At 31.9% G+C, this 21,152-nt stretch overlaps 2 protein-coding genes across 2 annotated transcripts in view; one reads left to right on the forward strand and one right to left on the reverse strand.

Moving 5' to 3' along the window:
* LOC134707168 (serine/threonine-protein kinase 11-interacting protein-like) overlaps positions 1-5,109 on the forward strand; it is a 43,964-nt gene extending 38,855 nt beyond the window's left edge. Inside the window, exons 22-23 of the mRNA XM_063566721.1 lie at positions 441-610; positions 1,799-5,109. Coding sequence (XP_063422791.1) covers positions 441-610; positions 1,799-1,999 — 371 coding nt within the window. The 3' untranslated portion in view covers positions 2,000-5,109. The remainder of the gene's footprint in view (positions 1-440; positions 611-1,798) is intronic.
* Positions 5,110-8,204: 3,095 nt separating this feature from the next.
* Positions 8,205-15,145, reverse strand: LOC134707170 (NADH dehydrogenase [ubiquinone] 1 alpha subcomplex subunit 8-like). Its single transcript, XM_063566724.1, has 3 exons — positions 14,936-15,145; positions 9,575-9,750; positions 8,205-8,537 (listed from the first exon to the last, which is right to left on the reverse strand). The coding sequence occupies exons 1-3, from the start codon at positions 15,062-15,064 to the stop codon at positions 8,315-8,317; spliced, it is 528 nt and encodes a 175-aa protein (XP_063422794.1). The 5' UTR covers positions 15,065-15,145; the 3' UTR covers positions 8,205-8,314.
* Between the last annotated feature and the right edge of the window lie 6,007 nt (positions 15,146-21,152).

Below are 21,152 nucleotides of genomic sequence, written 5' to 3' on the forward strand. Positions count from 1 at the left end.
AAAATAGCTACTTAAACATAAAGATAAAGAGATGTGATATGAATTTGAATGGGAACTATTCAGTAAGATCTATTTAAGGTTGTAAGCACTAATACTACTATCAAATCACTGTAAAATTGGGTATAGCTCTGCACCAAATGCCACTATTTCCACAGTTCCTTCAAAAATGTGAAAGTATTACATTTAAATTTTCATAACAAAAATGTTTTAAGATATTCAAAAATCTACCAAAAAAAATACCTATATACCAATCCATATATTAAATGAATACCCACTCATCAAGCAAAGTTATAAATGTCCACACACAAAACAAAGTAATAAATACTCAAACACACAATTTTTTTAAACCCACAGAAAATACAAAAAAATATTACACCATGAAAATTAATAATGTACAACATCTTTGACTCATAGAATATTTGTATGTCATATAATTTCAGAGGATATGAGAGTCTCAGTTGGTTTAGCTATCACAGAGGAGGAATTAATACTTGTGACTGAAAACTACCAGTGGCCATTGCCACGGTTACAGGCTCCCTTAGATGCAGAGTTCAAAGGTCAACAATTTACAATAAGAGATTGTCAGAAAATCAACAATATTGCAACTGTGGTATGTTTTATTATAGATACCTTGCCTAAAATTTCTTTAAAACTGAATATTGTGAAATACTCACACAAAAGTACAGCCTCTTTACCACCATTTTATTGACAATTAATTCCTTAAAAAAAAAAAGTTAGCAGTAATTCTACCACAACTCTCTGGATATGTAAAAAATTGGTACCCAGTATCTCAAATTCAACCCTAAAAAACAACACTCAATGTTCTCATTTCATCACACTATTTTTATGATTATTGATCGATGTTCGATAGCTGAGATCTTCTGTATAGTCTTATGTCATTAAACAATTGATTTTGTTCCAACAGCATCAAGGCGTGATTGCCCCTCACTTTGTTTATCAGCATGGCCTTCAAAATGACTTGTCATAATTCAACCAAACTTTAACAGATTCTTCTACAGGACAGGAAGTTGGCTCAGCTGCTATTTTGATTTCTGATTTGACATATGCATGGACTTAACTTTAACTGTTTATATCAGTTCGTTAAACTGAAATTGTTTGAAAACAGCTTATAAATTTCATATTTTGAAACAGTCTTCTTTTGAAAATTCTTGAAAACAATAACTTTTATAAATAAAACGCATTCAGTTATATATTTTGTATGGAATAAAAAATGATTTTAACGAGATGCTATTTGCCGAAAACATTTCAGAATATTTGAGAGGAAATTTTAATTTCTTAGGATTTATTTACATGACTGATTGATATTAATTCCAATGATAGGGATATTAAAACTTTAATGCTCAATTGCCTAGATTAAAGATATTCAGCTCAATAAAAGCACCTACTGTTTATTCATGGCCCACCTGAGTACTTGTTGATAAGATTTGAGTGTCTTTACGGTACATCAAAGATATACAGACTTTTAACATGAAGCTTGCTTGCTAGCTGAACAGTGGAGTCATTATTAGGTTAGGTAAAGAGTAGACTAGTACGACAATCTATCTGTCTGTAGGACTAGGCTACTTTGAAAGGAGGGTAGTATACCTAGCCTAAAAATGACTTCACGGTTCAGCTAGCAAGCAAGCTAACCAAAGATGTTACCTTTAGCTACACACTCATTGAAATTAGGCTGTAAAGCAAAATAATGAGAAACCTTATAAATTGAGATGATAAATTAAATCTAGAATGTTGTGTGAAGAAAATTAGTCTTTTCTGTTCAAATTGATTTTTTTTTCAGGAGACTTGTGAGGACGATACAACTCAAATTCGATTAACCTTTTTCAATGAGGAATCCCAGCAAGAGGTCTGCTGGCACATAGCTATGACAACAGATTCAGGAGTGCTTTCATTAGTTAATGCAGTCAGAGAACCATGGAAAAATTCATTTGGAGTAGATCTTGATGTTACTCCAGTATCATTTTTATCAAACAGTTTATAATTTGCACTTTTTATATTTTAGTTAAGTTTCACGATATAAGATGTTTGCTTATATTTTACTGGTGCTTTTTAAATTCATGTTGGTTATTTTAAGTTTTATGGCAAAAGTGTATGCTTTTTGTGGTCATACAATATATTATATGTTATTATTTCAAATGTCTGCCTAATCATTGTTTTACTTATCAATGGAAAATCATTCAAATCTTCATATTCAGTTAGTTTCCTTTAATTGTACATTGAATATCCATTATTGTACAGTGAATTTCCATTATTGTACAGTGAGTTTCCTTTATTGTACAGTGAATTTTCTTTAATTATACAAAATTTCCTTTAAATGTACAGTGAGTTTCCTTTAAATGTACAGTGACTTTCCCTTAGTTGTACAGTGAGATTCCTTTAGTTGTACAATAAATTTCTTTTAGTTGTACAGTGTGTTCCTTTAGTTGTACAGTGATTTTTTCTTTAGTTTTATCTAACACATATTCTTTTAAATATTTTATTTATGATCAAAATGTTTATTGGTGGTACCTTTAATACTATACTCTCAGGTTTTAGTTAAAATATAATTGTTACTTTTATTTGGTTTATTTTTTAAAACATGATATATTGCATTTTGAAATATTTAACATGCACTTATGGTCATTGTTAAGTGACAGGACACAAACATTACATTCTAAACTGTTATATTTATCACAGGAAACATATTAATTATGATAAAGAATGACGTGAACCATTACATAAAAAACAAATTATTTAAAGAACCTGGTATGCATTATTGGAAAAGTTATGCAAAAATTATTTTCAAATTGAAGGGAATTTAAAAATCCTTTTTTATGCATTTCACTTGTATCACATTGAAATCATATATCCTATATCAGCCAAAGCTTGCCTAAATAGTGCACTATCAATCTGACATCTGCATTTAGAAATTTAGCTAGTTTATTTGTATTCAAGTCCACTAAATAAAGAAATGGACATAAATCTTATATCATAAAGTTATTAACATTGATATTGATGGTATGAACCATTCCTTCTATGATCATATCTTATAAGACATTTATAATGTGACTTCATTTAACAGGCTGTTTGGTCTTGTAATAGCATTAGATTCATTAACACCTGATTACCCTCTATTTTACTGTCATATTTTTGACCTCATTATTTTATTTTTTTATTAAGTGTGACCTATTTATTTCTTACCTACTTAAAACATCTGTTGATTTTTTTAATGTTTTGTTTTTACATCATTTTTGTCATTATTTTTAACCATATATTTTGCCAAGTTTACTCACTTGGGTGAATGTTTACAAGACTTTCTGGATTCCAACCACATTTAGGCATTGGAATTAAAGAGTGCAGGTAATAAATAAACTAAACTTAAATATTCAAGTGAGATCTCTTACTTGTTGTAACAAATTAAATAAGTATAGGTCATAGTTTATTTGTAAAAAGATCTTTTGTAATTTAAAAACCAATCGAAATTTGCCAGTTTTGGGGTTTTTTTTAAATTTTGGTGGAAAATTAAAATCTTTAAATACCTTGATAATAAAAAAGAAGTTTTTTTAATCAAGTCAATGGTTTAGTAAACTATGATACATTGTGATAATGGCTATTAAATACTTTTATAAAAGTTGAGGCCATATATTATTATTGCCATATTGACCCTCCTCTAATACTTATTGTTGATTTCTTTGTTCTAACATTAAATATGCAAATATGTTAAAATGTGTACAGCAATATCTGTATATCTGTTAAACATTTTAGTATGTCTTCCTTATTTTTATAATTTCTTATATTATGTTTTAATGTCTTTTTATATACATTCAGTGCAGTTATGAAAAATATCTTTTTATGAGTTTTGTTAAATAAATGGATTATCATTTTACCTTTTGAATTAGTTTATTTTTACCAATTTCATCAGCAAACTGTGATATCATAGCTTGGTAGAATCTTATGTTATTTAATATTGAAGATTTATCAAGTAACATACATTCATATATAAGAGTTCATGTCTTTAAATATACAAATGCCCGAGACATTTATCTTACCTGGTTGTTATACACAAAATGTCAAGTGAAAACTTTTGATAAACTTTGTGGGTATTAATTTTGAAATTGAAGCAAACAGAAAAGAGAATACTTAAAAAAATCATATTTTAGTTTATACTGATTTATATATAATTGCTTTCAGAAATAAGCTGATTCATCTTTGCTTACAAATTGACAATGATTGAAAGATATTGCAAAGTAAAAAAATAATTGTTGCACATGTGTAACCAGAAGTGACGAGAGTAATTGTGATTGAATAACCCTCCCACATCAGAGGAGATTCTTCTATTTCTATTGCATATCCCAATTTAGCGGGGTTCAATTGAGGGAGATCAAATGGCACACTGTGGATTCATTTATTTTCATGGGTAGCAATTTTCGTAGATTGCTGAACACTTGCATATTCAAGGATATTTGAATTCTTGGTTCTGCCTATCTCTGTATACATAGCCTATTGAAAATATGTTATATGTTGAACATTGAATTTCGTGGTTCACCTGTTGCCACGAAAATTGGTATCCAATAAATATTAATGAATACACAGTAACTAGCTATTAATGTATCAGATGTAGTATTTATAACCACCAGGAAAGGATGATGACCTTAAACAAATGTCATGGGATGGGTAAGTGATCTAAGATTCAGGTAAAAATGATTTATGATGAGAACAGGGCAATCTTCTTACGTTTCAATATAAGAGATTAAATGAAGAGGTATACACTTTACGTTATAACACTCAAAACTTTGAAATGAATCCTTTGAACTGTCAAACTTTTAATTGGATCTTTTGAATTCATAAATTGGTAGTTGGTACACATGATAATTATGAATGTGTATCCATAACATACTGTGTTGTTCCAATAATCTGTTTCTGGTTGTTGCAGATGATATCCATTTCCTCATGTTAGGGATTATACAAGGTTTACAATTAACTTACTGAATCTACCTTGCCCATATAATCAACTGTTAATCTAAAATATTGTGATCAAACCATACCTATATTATTTATGCTGCTTCTGTTACTTGTGCTTTGCAGATGTTATACAATAAATGTATTAAATATTATAGTTGTTCTTTGTTGATGCATAAAGTATATAAGATGGTAAAGGTGATCAGTAAAACAAGAATTGTCAGTTTTTATGTCAATGGATATATGAAAATGTGGTATGAGTGCCAATGAGACAACTCTCCATCTAAGTAACAATTTATAAAAGTAATCCATTAGGGGTCAAAGTACAGGAGCTTTGGCTCACACAAAACAGCAAGCTTTGAAGGGCCCTAAAATTACTAGTGTAAAACTACATTCAAAAGGGAAAAACAATGGTCTAATCTATATAAAAACGAAAAAAGAGAAATGCACTATTTACGATGGTTGTGTTTCTAAATATTGATTGAATGAATGAAATAATGTATTCAATGAAATCTATCCTATTCATGGACCCACCTCTATATAGTGTTTATTATAACATTTAGTTTTTAAAGTTTGGTTGTTCCTGTAGAAAACTTTTTTTTAACTGGGATAGCAAATCCTCATTTTTACAGATATGTTGCTTACCAAGCGCAGAAATTTAGCAATGAGTAAATTTATTTATCCTTTAAATAAGCTATTCTAAATGGTTGTCAATTCTACACTGCCATTATATCTTTGGATGTTTTTTTTTTTGTATTTATATTGATTTTGAGAAGTTTATAGCAAAGTAAATGTCATTGTTCTATACATATGCTCATTCATGGCTCTACAGCCTTTCCATCCCTATACCTTAACATTGCACAGGGTCACTGTTTATGAAGTCTTTATACTGGATCCATTGGATGTTGGATGTGTACTGATCCACAATTTACTCTTGGATGCATGAATTAATTTTTTGTTGGTTGCTATTGGCTTTGAGCTGTCCCTGACTGAAAGTGGTTTCAGATCTGTTCTTGGTGTCTTTGTGTTGTAGGGATGTACATGTACTCATCCATGTCTTCTCTGGGATTTTGTTAGATGCATTATATTTGTATATATCAGATGAGTAATGCTGGTGATTCAGAGGTTGTTGTTTGTTGCTGTTACATATTTGTTTTAGTTCATTATTTTGTACATAGATAAGGCCATTAGTATTCTCATTTGAATTGTTTTACATATGTCATTTGGGGGTCTTTTAAAAGACTATGCTGGTATGGGCTTTGCTCATGGTTGTAGGCTGTACAGTGACCTACAGTTGTTAGTTTCTGTGTTATTTTGGTCTATTGTGGACAGTTGTCTCATTGGCAATCATACCACATCCTCTATTTATATATGCAGTATGGGCTTTGCTCATTGTTGAGACCATTCAATGACCTATAGTTATTAATTTCTCTTTCATTTGGCCACTTGTGGAGATTTGTATCATTTGCAATCTTGATTCTGTCAAGCCTGGGACTTTTGTAGCAAAAAGTTCAACATATATAGGGATAGTGATTTGGACCTCATTTTCATGGTTCAGTGACTTCTTTGGGAAAAAAAGATTTTTTTATGTTTATTTCTCTCTTATGATGAGTAAAAGTATAATTTTGATATGTGCGTACCTTGCAAGGTCCAAATTCACATCAGTTAGTTTTCACTTGACCTGAACCTCATTTCATGGATCAGTGAACACGGTTAAGTTTTGGTGGTCAAGTCCATACCTCAGATACTATGAGCAATATATAGGTCAAGTATATTTGTTGGAAGGAATATAAGTGGTATATGTCTAACTGGCAGATGTCATCTGACCTTTACCTCATTTTCATGGTTACGTGGTTAGCCATGATATTAAGATTTTTGTGTTTTGATGTTTTTCTGATACTGTATGCCATAGGTCTTCTTTATTTAGCATATGGAAGGATTGTAAGGTGTACATGTCCAACTGACAGGTGTCATATGATCTTGACCTCATTCTCATGGTTCAGTGGTTATAGTTTTGAGTTTTGGTCTTTTTATCTAATACTGCATGCAATAGGTCAACAATATTTGGTGTTATAAAATATTTTATGATGTATGTGTCAGTCTTGCAGGTTTTATTTAACCTTGACCCTGTTTTCACGGTTTATTGCTCAGAGTTTAGTTTATGTGTTTCGGTCTATTTCTTAAACTACAAGCAATAGGTCAACTTTGTTATGGAAGGATTGTAAGCTGTACATGTCTGCCTGTTTAACATGATTCATTGATCATCTTATTTGGATGTGGTTTAGGAGGTACAATAAGGGGCAGAGCATTCTGATGTTGTTAAGGAAGTACAATAAGGATCATCTTATTGGGATGTGGTTTAGGAGGTACAATAAGGGGCAGAGCATTCTGATGTTGTTAAGGAAGTACAATAAGGATCATCTTATTGGGGTGTTGTTAAGGAGGTACAATAAGTATCATCTTATTGGGATGTGGTTTAGGAGGTACAATAAGGGGCAGAGCATTCTGATGTTGTTAAGGAAGTACAATAAGGATCATCTAATGGAGGATGTGGTTTAGGAGGTACAATAAGGGGCAGAGCATTCTAATGTTGTTAAGGAGGTACAATAAGGATCATCTTATTGGGATGTGGTTTAGGAGGTACAATAAGGGGCAGAGCATTCTAATGTTGTTAAGGAGGTACAATAAGGATCATCTTATTGGGATGTGGTTTAGGAGGTACAATAAGAGGCAGAGCATTCTAATGTTGTTAAGGAGGTACAATAAGGATCATCTTATTGGGATGGAGTTTAGACGGTACAATAAGGGGCAGAGCATTCTAATGTTGTTAAGGAGGTACAATAAGGATCATCTTATTTGGATGTGGTTTAGGGGGTACAATAAGGGGCAGAGCATTCTAATGTTGTTAAGGAGTTACAATAAGGATCATCTTATTGGGATGTGGTTTAGGAGGTACAATAAGGGGCAGAGCATTCTAATGTTAAGGAGGGACAATAAGGATCATCTTATTGGGATGTGGTTTAGGAGGTACAATAAGGGGCAGAGCATTCTAATGTTGTTAAGGAGGTACAATAAGGATCATCTTATTGTGATGTGGTTCTTATGCACAAATTGGCGGATAGAAACACATTATTGTTACTTTATCCTTTGGACAACAATAAAAGGTAAGATAAGTCTTTTTTGAAATACATGTACATAACACTTTGTGTAAATGTACTGATGACACTCACTGTATAAATTTTTAAACAGAATATTTGAAGCTTTTTATTCTTTTAATTCAAATATAAATTAACCAGTGTTACTACAAATACACATGTTATTACATGTTTTTCATTTATTCACAAAAATCATGTCTAACTTATACTGGCATTGTGCCATAGTTTGTACCAATATCCTTTTTAGGTGGGCTTCTGAAATCTTCTAACCCTGGAATTTTCTCAGGTAGAACTTCCTCATTCAACTTGGGTATTTCTCTTTTAGTGTGATGTATTCTAGCACGAGAAAAATAACCTATAGGGGGCCTTTCCATATTCATTTTTTCTTTCATGCACTGGTCAAAAGGGGCTTGTGGTTTTCTACACCTGTAAAATAAAGTGATGATGTTAAATCTAATCAATTTAAAAAAAGGAAAAAATGTTCATATCTCATATGTCTCACGGCATATCATTCATTACATCTACCTTTCAAATGTCATTTTGAATTGTGAACACAAAACTATATTAAAAGGTATTCATTTTTAATTTTATTGGTACATGTACATATTTTTTACATGTCTTGTTTGTCTTATTATTCTAATGAATGAGGGATCAACTCAACATAAGTTTAATTATAATAAATTAAATACATCATTTATTTAATGTGCCACATGTGGAGTGGTATTTGCTTACCCTTCAAGAGCATCTGATATCACCCACAGTTTTTAGTGGGGGTAATTTTGCTCAATCTATAATTTTTTATGTTGTGTTTTGTCTACTGTTTTTCTTTTGGTCATATTTTTTTTTGTGATTGCATTTTCAATTTATTTGGGTCTTATAAGATTGAATGTCCCTTAGGCAACATCAGCTTATGTAAAGGTATACATACACATCAGTAACAGGAGGGGGTCAGTGTTTAACATCTCCCTGGCATGTAGTGGTTAAAATAATTGATCCAAATTGGATCATCCTGATCTGAGATTAAATTATGGCAGAATAGAAACACAAATCCACAATTTTTTTTACAAATGAGCAACAATGAAGTCTGGTTAAAACAAGCCCCCACTATCGACTTGTGTTCCACTAAAAACACAAGTGTTAGTTGGGGCTGGTTAAAATCAGGCTGATAATAATGTAGAAACAAGCCAAATATCATGAAAATTGACTAATGCAATCAAAAACAAAAGTAATGCAAAGGAATTCAAAAGTAAAATAACTCTGTAATTCCCATTGTGCTTTTAAGACTTTAGTAAATCATTCCTTTACTGATTATGAACTTGAGTGGAATCTGATGATTACTGTTGACTGTATAATGCCAATCTTATTTTGTGTAATTACAATGAGGTTTTTTTTAAATTTTATTGCATTTTTTCATAGATCCTAGACTCTGAAAATTACTTGTAATACTGTTTCTACAAGATTACCTATATATATCCATACTGGAACCGCTCCTGTCCACACAATCATGGTACACATTGAATTCCTCCTGACAGTTCTTCTTCAGATTTCTATAAAATTCCCATCCACACCTCGTTACTTCCTTCCCTTCATTTATACATTTCCTTGGATCTTTCTCCTCTGAAACACACAGCATGAACTCCTGAAATGTAAACAAAAAACAAAATTAAATTAATTCATCAAATACAAGAGGTCTTTTAAACAACAGCAAAATTATTTGAATTACCATTTAACAAATAATTTTTTGATCTGGTTGTTTTGGAGATATATATAAGCAAAAAACTCCAAAATTTATATTTCAGAGGCAATACATGTTTGTTCATTGGCATTACCAACCTTGGAATATTGTAGGGATAGAAATGATAAGATGATATAAAGTGTTACAGCAGCATGGTATAGATGATATCAACTAGATGAGCTTGTTTACTCTAGAACCATCTAATAATACTAGAGGTCACGCCTAAAACTTTTTAGAAACCAGTGTAAAATATAAGACGACACACAGACTAAATACTTTTTCAATAAGAGTAGTGGATAAGTGGAATAACCTGTCAGATTTAACTGTGACGGCAATGACTTTGAATAATTCTAAGTCTGTGTTAAATTTCGAAAATTGAAACCTGTATAAATATATATAGAATCATATTCAAAACAGTGTGGTCCTGGCCATTGATTGATGACCTAAATTATCCCATTGACTGGGACAGATTGGGTGAACGTTTGTCGGTAACAATCACTGCTCACTATGTACTTGTTAAAGACAGTGAATCTGTGGGATCACCAAAGGTTTTCAACACCTAAATAAAGTAATTCGAAAAACGAACCGGAATAATACGATTTGTCGATTTATATCAATAATATAAATCAAAACATAAAGGTTATTCCTGAATAATTTTTCGTATTATTTTATTATTAAAGGCGTTAAGAACCTTTGGTGACCCCACAGTTTAAATTCTGATAAGTAAGAAGTGTGCAATGGTTGTTACAGACAAACGTTCACCTAATCTGTCCCAGTCAATTGGATAATTTAGGTCGTCAATCAATGGCCAGGACCACACTGTTTTGAATATGATTCTATGTTCATGTTAATTGTTAGTTGGTCATTCAGGCCCAAAGTCAATTCAGCCCAAATTTGATCTGGCCTAAGTCAATCCATTCCACATCAATCTGGCCCCATAAAGTACTGCAACTGACCTAGAAAAAACGCTTACTTTACAAGTTTGATTTTTCAGAATAACACATAGCTGAAAATTGTTTTAAATGAGAGAATAATATCTATATTTTAATTTCTGTGTGGTCGTAAAAGTTTCTATAGTCACATTTTTGTATTTTAGCCCTTTAATGGGGACCCAGTAAAACCTGGGAGGGTAATACTTTGCCAACCCTGAATGGGGTATCCCTCAATTTACTGTTTCGGGTAGTCACTTCAAACTATATGTTTTATGTAAAATTTCTCTCTATTTTCTTAAATATTTTAGATGCACATATCATCAAGGAACATCAAAATGATGAAGACATCAATATAATACCTTGCAAGAAAAAATGCAAGAGTAAAACTGTTAAACTTAAAGTTGGTTGTTTTTTTTTAGATGGAAATTTAACGCGTTTTTCTCTGAAAACAAGAAAACATATGATTCAAAAACAGTATTTGACATTTGAGAGAAGAATATATATCATTGTGATACTGCATGCAAATTTTGAAGGGCAAATTCCAAACAATTTTGTCAAAAACTCAAATATAAAACATCATTTGTACCTTTTTTAATTACAGAAATTTCCTATTTGTCAATCAGTTCCACCATTTATTTTTTCCTTAACAAAATCTGATAGTCTTGAAGAAACTTTGTTTATTTATAAAATATATTAACCCTTTCCTTCATACATGACACTTTTTGACACCACCCCCTATACTCCATAATGACGCCTGTGTAGTACCTTAGTTGAAACGCTTTGACTACAAAATATCTGCATCAGACAAAAAAAAATTATATACAAGCAATATGAAAAGGATATTCATGAGAACATCTGACTTGAATTTCATTGATGAAATATTCGTTTTTATACAATGAATTGATACTTTAAACCAGATGAATTTTTTTTAATTTAAAAAATCCTATGCAAATCAAGTATGTGAAGAAGAAAAAAATCCATGGAGGAAAGGGCTAATACTTTTGTTTGTCCTCCTGGCTAAAGACAAATCAAACAACATTTGTCAATTTGAGAAATTTTAAGAATTTTAAGTTTGTATGTTTCAGCTAATAATTACCTTGTGTACATATGGTGTATATGTAACTATTTGTTATTACACAAGATGAAAAACTTGTTCAGATTACAGTCATTTGAAAGAAAATGCTAATTATTCATAGGTGGATCCAGGGGGGGGCCCGGGCCCCCCCCCCCCCTTTCATGGGAAAATTTTGGTTGATTATATGGGGAATCATTGAAGCATGACTGGAGCGGGCCCCCCCTTAGGTCAGTCAGCGGGCCCCCCCTTAGGAAAAGTTCTGGATCCGCCACTCTTATTGCTAATTATTGCTGATTATTGTTGATGTCTGTTGATTGTCCTAAATTCTGTATAAATATACAACTTTGATATACAATAAGTATACCCAATAATTATGAAAACTTGTAATAAAAACATAATCAACCTACTTGTTTTATACTCATCTGAAGAAAATAATTTTCAAATGCCTTTTATTACTGTACACCTTTTACATTATAATAAAATTCATAAACATTTAGGAATTACAATTAATATATATTTTTATTTTTATTCCTTTATAGATACATGTATATTTTTTTATTGGTGTTGGATCGACTTTAAATATGGGCCAGATCGTCGTTGGCCCAGATTGACATGGGCCTTATCTACTTGGGCCTGATCAAAGATGAAAGATTAATTGTTCATTTTTATTTTTTGATAATTTTTTTCAAAATGTATTATGGACTTTCCTAATTGATTTTCCTCTGAGTTCAGTATTTTTGTGATTTTACTTTTTAATATCATTTTATGCGATTATTGTGTGATGAGAAATTGCATAACGACATTCTGAAATTTCTAAGATTAGGGGTCAGTAGAAGCCATTGATTTATATAAGGACTCGAATATAAAGCTATAAAGGTATGTAAACATTTTTGGTCATATATTAACTCTAAGAGAAAGTTGAAAAGTGGTATTTCTGAACTTCACGATAAAAGAGATGGCAAAACGTTTATTGCAAGCAATGATACTGATAAAGCTGAAATACTTGCTGAATTCTTCACAAGTGTATTTACTAAAGAAGATGATGAGGATGAAACTTTTTTAAAAGATATTAAGTACGATGAACCGTCTAGTGATGAAGTCTTTAAACCAAAAGAAATTAATAAATTACTTAAAAACTTAAATACATCAAAGTCACCAGGGCCTGATCAGGTACATCCTAAAGTTTTATGTGAACTTGCAGATATAATTGACATTCCACTATGTCATGTATGTATCATTTTTAATAGTTCATTTTCATCCGGTATTGTACCAGAAGGTTGGAAAATTGGTCAGATAACAGCATTGTTTAAAAAGGGAGATAAAAAGCTTGCGTCGAACTACAGACCAGTTAGCCTTACAAGTATTATATGTAAGAGGGTTTGGATGGGGTTAAATGATTAAAGAATAATGCCCTTAAAAAATGAAGATTAGAGAATAACGGGCCAAAAAATAGAAGATTAGAGAATAAAAGGGTTAATTTTTGGAAAATTAGAGAAAAAAGGGGATAATTTTTTAAAGATTAGAGAAAAAAGGGGTAAATATTAAATGTTTACAGAATAACAGACCCCCCCATCCAAACCCTCATGTAAGATCATGGAAAAATTAATAAGAAAAAGAATTGTTGACCATATGAATAAATACGGCCTATTTAGTAATAGACAATTTGGATTGATCGGGGGACATTCAACTGGATTACAACTGTTAAAAGTACTAGACCATTGGACTGAAATTCTAGATAATGGAGGATCTATTGATGCTATCTACACAGATTTTATGAAGGCCTTCGATAAGGTTCCACATCAGCGTTTAATTAACAAGCTAAAATCGTATGGAATTAGTAACCAAACATGTAACTGGGTCCAGAGCTTCTTACATGGTAGAAAGCAAAGAGTACAAGTTAATGGAAATTTTTCACAGTGGCATCATGTAACTAGTGGCATACCACAAGGGTCAGTTCTCGGACCAATACTGTTTGTTCTTTTTATAAATGATTTACCCTTATGTGTGGACTCTGAGGTGTTTATGTTCGCAGACGATACAAAATTATATAGAGATATACAAACCCCAAAAGATATAGACATAGTTCAACAAGATATAGATAAGTTATTTAGATGGAGTGAGAAATGGCTGTTACGGTTCCACCCTGATAAATGCAAAGTACTGCCAATATCAACGAAACAAACTAAGAACCAAGATGGAAGATACAAGATGCCAACATATGATGGTGCAGAAACAACTCTTGAAACTGTGGAATGTGAGAAAGATGTACACTGTAGGTGTAAACATAGATTCTAAGCTTAAATTTGACAAGCATATACAAACACAGGTTAACAAAGCCAACCAACTAGTAGGACTTATCCGAAGGTCATTTAAATATTTAGACTACAAAAGTTTCTGTCTACTATTCAAAGCACTAGCTAGACCCCATCTTGAGTATGCCAGCAGTGTTTGGAGTCCATATAAGAAAAAGGATATTGAATCAGTTGAAAATGTACAAAGACGTGCTATGAAAATGCTTCCTAACTTGAAAGATCTATCATACGAAGACAGATTAATAAGACTCTTGAAATTACCAACACTTAGATATCGTAGACTAAGAGGCGACATGATCGAGACGTACAAGATTCTCAATCACATCTATGATGAAAGGGCATCAAGTGGTATTTTAACACTAAGTAGTGGTTCAACAACAAGAGGGCATTCATTGAAGTTAGTCAAGAACAGGAGTAGGCTGGATGTTAGAAAGTATTATTTTACCAACAGAATAGTGGAAGTCTGGAACAGTTTTCCTGAGACAATCGTAACTGCCAAAAACGTTAAAACATTCGAACAAAGACTAGATAAATATTGGAAAGAACATCCTATGATTTATGACTACACAGTAGATTACAACTTCATGATCGGAGGTAGCACAGTAATCAACAGTGATAGTGACAGTGAAATAGAGCCAAATATAGAGGAGCAAACTGATCTCCTGCGTTTGGAAATACTTAGGTAGACTTAGGTAGGTATGTAGGTATTCTACAGTTCAAGGGGAGATTGTAGTGTTATTTGGTAAAATTAAAACTAAAAGAAGAACTACCTTCGATGCATTATCACAGTATTTTCCAAAGAACACACCGCTTGCTCTAAGGACAGACGATGTCAACGGAAGCTCTGGAACTGTCAGTTCCTCATGACTAGGCAAATAATCTTCGTTTGTAAAGGCCATCGGACGGCCTTCCAAGGACAATCAGTGTTAAATTACAACAATATCGGACGTTTTTAACTGTGGTGGTTTCAAGAGCTAACCTGACCATGCTAATATCGAATCCTTCAATTTATGCCAAATCGTCCCAACTTTTTACCAACTCGCCCCATCTTTGACCTTGGTACTCGAAACTAAAACTTTATTACTCAAGACCCCATCAGGCCTGAAGGGTATGTGAATATAACACAAATAGAAGATGTTTTATCTCCTAACGATTGTCTCACAAATGACGATAATTAATAAAGTTTTGTTAAGTTTTCATATTTTAACCATTACATAAATGAAATTTAATATATTCGACTAACTCACTTGCATCTTGCATAGAATTTTTAAGAAAATGTTTGTATTGGATATTTAGCTAAAGGGAACGACCATTTTACTTCAAAGGGGGTATTTTTTTTTAAAATATTATGGCCCCCAATTTGATGGAAAAAATAGTCTGTCTACAGATGAAAAAAATCATCTGTCAGTCAAGTATAGTCTGTAGATGACAAAAAAATATTGTTAATGCAGATTTCCCAAGTTAATTTTCTTATAGTGTTAAATTTTGAGAAAAAAAAACATTTTTATTGATAGATCTTGATAGTGTCGAAAAAATAAATAAATTCGGGTTGTTATTTGTCTCTTTGACACATTCCCCATTTCCTTTCTCAATTTTATACTTCTCTTTTTTCTTTTTATTCATTTAAAATGCATTTTTCTCTCTGACAACAGGGTATCCATCAGATAGTACAGGTACAGTACATGTACATTCACTTATTCAGGCAACAGGGTAGTTCAACAGTCATATTACATCATTTTTTTTTATGACATATCGACCGACATAAGTGCAATGGATCATCAATAAATAAATATAATTATGTATACCGTCAATCGTGGCCTCCTTAGCTGAGTAGAGTACATATCAAAGCAAAAGTTCAGCCGAAAAATGAAATATACTTTATCCCTTCAAGGAAAAGAACTTACTCTTTCACTGTAATGAGCAAGATTGAGGGTGCAACATGTCGAGCAGAATCTGTTTACCCTTCTATAGAGCACCTGAGATCACCATAGGTTGGGCTCAGTCTTTAATGCTTTCTGTGTTGTGTTTTGTATGCTGTTATTTGTCTTTCTTTTATGCCGTTAATTGTCTTTCTTCGGTGTATGATTTTCTTTTTTGCAATGGTATCGTCAGGTTTTTTTTTCGACTAATGAGTTTTGTATCTTTCGCCTCTTTTGCAAGAGGAACTGACATATTCAAACAAAAACCTGAACATCTATCAATCAAATATGAAAATGGGATGAAGGTCAAGTGAAGCATGTCACACGGATATGTACAATTATTTGATGTATTACTCAAAGCACATGAGAACTAACCATGCAAGAACCGAACAATACTCAAGATAAATGTGTTACTGTACAGGTGTAACTAATGAACAATATGAAATATATATGTGTTGTTTTACAGGTGTACCTTTATGAGGGGGAGGACAGGGTAAGGGAGACAGAGAGAAATGGGGTAGGAGAAAGGAGAAAGGGGGTGGGAGAAAGGAGGTAGGAGAAAGGAGAGGAAGGCTGGGAGAGGGAGAAAAAGTTGGAGAAAAAAATAAAATATGAAAAAATAAAATATCTCTCTTTTTTTCGGTAAATAAAAAAAATAAAAAAAGGAGAAGAGGGTTAGGAGAAAGGAGAAGAGGGGTGGGAGAAGGGAGAAGGGTACCTCCTGTCCTCCCCCTCCTTTATAGGGACTGGGTTGCTGCTCACAAGAAAGCTATTAAATCAAGAGTTCCAAATGGTGAAGTTGAAATCATCCCTTCGTAACTTTTACGGACGCCATCACGAGTTGGTGGACCGTTATGGAATAATCGTTTCACAGATGATATCGGATATAATATTTTCCATACGTCCTAACTACAATCCCCTTCCCTATCATCGTGTCCGTCAATTATGCAGTATACGGCTCCATTTGTTAAAAAGTCATGGTCACTGAGGAGAGTGGACTCAACAACTGCATGATAGATACTTATATGTATATAATGTTTGTTCTTTTGTTGTTATTTTTGTATGATGTATTGTGTTCATTTATATATGCCTTCAACCCCATTGGGGTATAAATGTGCATTTATTCAATAAACGTATAACGATTAATGTGACCTACCGAGTTGAGACTATTTACCGGATTTGTTATAACATGAGCAACACGACGGGTGCCACATATGGAGCAGGATCTGCTTACCCTTCCGGAGCACCTGAGATCACCCTAGTTTTTGGTGGGAATCGTGTTGCTTATTCTTTAGTTTTTTATGTTATGTCATGTGAACTATTGTTTATAGATATAAGAAGATGTGGTGTGTAGACAACTTTCCTTCCAAATAACAATTTATAAAAGTAAACCATTTTAGGTCAAAGTACGCGCCTTCAACATGGTTTGTCTGTTTGTCTTTTTTTTTTCATTTTTAGCTATGGCGTTGTCAGTTTATTTACGATTTATGAGTTTGACTGTCCCTCTTTTATCTTTCGACCCTCTTTTAGGAACACTGATATTCAATAACTAATAGTTGTTTTACAGATGTGCCTAACTAACACAATTCAAGATATACGTGTTGTTTTAAATTACAGGTGTACCGTTTGAACAATATTCAAGATGTATGTGTTGTTTTACCAGTGTAAGTATAAATGAACAATATTCAAGATAGTGTTGCGTTACAGGTGAACCTAACATATTTAATATTAAAAATATATGGAAATTTATACCTTTCCGAACCCATTGTATAAACAAAATCAACTTGTGGTTGCTGGTGATCTCAGAAGATGATTGGACAAATTTAATGGTCACAACCTTTATCAGCTTAATTTTCTGGATGAATCAAAATATGCCAACAGGTGTTAATGAAATTGAAAACTTTTTGGAATGAGGAGGGATTCTCGGAGGGAATTTAAGCTTAACAAAAATGAAAATCATTTTTGCATCATTAGAGAAACAGATTCTTGCATAGTTACTCATGGACTAACGGATTTATCCAATCTCCATAGTTAATGTTTATAAAATTTCAAAACTGATAACTATCTTGATTTGATAAATACGAGAATCAACTGGTATTGCATGATGTAAGAATCGATATTTACAGGTGTACCTAATGAAATATATTCATAACTAAAGAACCATGTTCAAGATGTGTTGTTTTACAGTTGTAACTAAGGAACCATATTCAAGATGTGTTGTTTTACAGTTGCACACAGAGAACAATATTCAAGATACATGTATATGTGATGTTTTACAGTGTACCTAAATAAACAATATTTTAAGAATATATGTTGTTTAAAGTTTTACAGGTCCGTATACCAATATTCAAGATAAATTTGAAGTTTTACATGTAAACAATTTTAGCAATATTCAAGATGTTTGTGTTATTTTACAGGTGTAACTAATAAACAATATTCAAAATAAATGTGTTGTTTACAAGTGAAACTAATGAACAATTTTCAAGATGCATGTATTGATTAAAGGAGTACCTAATGAAGTATATTCATGATATATTTGTTGTTTTACAGGCGTAACTAATGAGGTATATCCAAGATATACGTGTTGTTTTACAATGTTCGTAACAAACAGTATTAAAGATATATGTGTTATGTTACTGTGTACCTAAATAAACCATATTCAAGAAAAAAAAATGTTTTACATGTGTACATTATTTATAAGTTAACAATATTCACGATATATGTGTTGTTTTACAGGCGTAACTAATGAGGTATATTCAAGATATATGTGTTGTTTTACAGGCGTAACTAATGAGGTACATTCAAGATATATGTATTGTTTTACAGGCGTAACTAATGAGGTACATTCAAGATATATGTGTTGTTTTACAGGCGTAACTAATATCATGGTACATTCAAGATATATGTGTTGTTATTCAGGCGTAACTAATGAGGAATATATATTCAAGATATATGTGTTGCTTTACAGGCATAACTTATGAGGTATATTCAAGATATATGTGTTGTTTTACAATGTTCCTAACGAACAGTATGAAAGATATATGTGATGTGTTACAGTGTACCTAAATAAACAATATTCAAGATAAAAAATATACATGTGTACATAGTTAACAATATTCAAGATATATGAGTTGTTTCACAGGTGTACCTAACGAAGTATATTCAAGATATTATGTGTTGTTTTACAGTATACATAATGAACAACATTCAAGATATATATGTGTTGTTTTACAGGCGTAACTAATGGGGCATATTCAAGATATATGTGTTGTTTTATAAGTGTACCTAATGCACAATATTCAAGATAGATGTGTTTTTTTAGAAGTGTTCCTAATGCACAATATTCTAGATGTATGTGTTGTTTGAGAAGTGTACCTAATGCACAAAATTCAAGATAGATGTGTTGTTTTAGAAGTGTACATAATGCACGATATTCAAGATAGATGTGTTGTTTTAGAAGTGTACCTAATGCATAATATTCAAGATATATGTGTTGTTTTAGAAGTGTACCTAATGCACAATATTCAAGATGTATGTGTTGCACCATATTCAAGACAGATGTGCTGTTTTAGAAGTGTACCTAATGCACGATATTCAAAATAAATGTGTTGTTTTAGAAGTGTACCTAATGCATAATATTCAAGATATATGTGTTGTTTTAGAAGTGTACCCAATGCACAATATTCAAGATAGATGTGTTGTTTTAGAAGTGTACCTAATGCACAAAATTCAAGATAGATGTGTTGTTTTCGAAGTGTATATAATGCACGATATTCAAGATAGATGTGTTGTTTTAGAAGTGTACCTCATGCACAATATTCAAGATAGATGTGTTGTTTGAGAAGTGTACCTCATGCACAATATTCAAGATAGATGTGTTGTTTGAGAAGTGTACCTCATGCACAATATTCAAGATAGATGTGTTGTTTTAGAAGCGTACCTAATGCACAATATTCAAGATAGATGTGTTGTTTTAGCAGTGTACCTAATGCACAAAATTCAAGATAGATGTGTTGTTTTAGAAGTGTACATAATGCACGATATTCAAGATAGATGTGTTGTTTTAGAAGTGTACCTAATGCATAATATTCAAGATATATGTGTTGTTTTAGAAGTGTACCTAATGCACAATATTCAAGATGTATGTGTTGCACCATATTCAAGACAGATGTGCTGTTTTAGAAGTGTACCTAATGCACGATATTCAAAATAAATGTGTTGTTTTAGAAGTGTACCTAATGCATACTATTCAAGATATATGTGTTGTTTTAGAAGTGTACCCAATGCACAATATTCAAGATAGATGTGTTGTTTTAGAAGTGTACCTAATGCACAAAATTCAAGATAGATGTGTTGTTTTAGAAGTGTATATAATGCACGATATTCAAGATAGATGTGTTGTTTTAGAAGTGTACCTATTGCATAATATTCAAGATATATGTGTTGTTTTAGAAGTGTACCTAATGCACAATATTCAAGATAGATGTGTTGTTTTACAGTATACATAATGAACAATATTCAAGATATTATATGTGTTTTACAGGCGTAACTAATGATGCATATTCAAGATATATGTGTTGTTTTAGAAGTGTACCTAATGCACAATATTCAAGATATATGTGTTGTTTTAGAAGTGTACCTAATGCACAAAATTCAAGATAGATGTGTTGTTTTACAGTATACATAATGAACAATATTCAAGATATTATATGTGTTTTACAGGCGTAACTAATGATGCATATTCAAGATATATGTGTTGTTTTAGAAGTGTACCTAATGCACAATATTCAAGATATATGTGTTGTTTTAGAAGTGTACCTAATGCACAATATTCAAGATAGATGTGTTGTTTTACAGTATACATAATGAACAATATTCAAGATATTATATGTGTTATACAGGCGTAACTAATGATGCTTATTCAAGATAGATGTGTTGTTTTAGAAGTGTACCTATTGCATAATATTCAAGATATATGTGTTGTTTTAGAAGTGTACCTAATGCACAATATTCAAGATAGATGTGTTGTTTTACAGTATACATAATGAACAATATTCAAGATATTATA

The sequence above is a fragment of the Mytilus trossulus genome, chromosome 2 (assembly GCF_036588685.1).
Source record: "Mytilus trossulus isolate FHL-02 chromosome 2, PNRI_Mtr1.1.1.hap1, whole genome shotgun sequence".
NCBI classification, from domain to species: domain Eukaryota; kingdom Metazoa; phylum Mollusca; class Bivalvia; order Mytilida; family Mytilidae; genus Mytilus; species Mytilus trossulus.

Excerpts from the sequence above, each read along its gene's own strand:
- LOC134707170 (XM_063566724.1), bottom strand. The coding sequence starts at position 15,064 with ATGGCCTTTACAAACGAAGATTATTTGCCTAGTCATGAGGAACTGACA. Across the intron at positions 9,751-14,935 it reads ACTGTGATAATGCATCGAAG|GAGTTCATGCTGTGTGTTTC; the intron begins GTAGTTCTTCTT and ends TTTACATTTCAG. Across the intron at positions 8,538-9,574 it reads TCCAGTATGGATATATATAG|GTGTAGAAAACCACAAGCCC; the intron begins GTAATCTTGTAG and ends TTTATTTTACAG.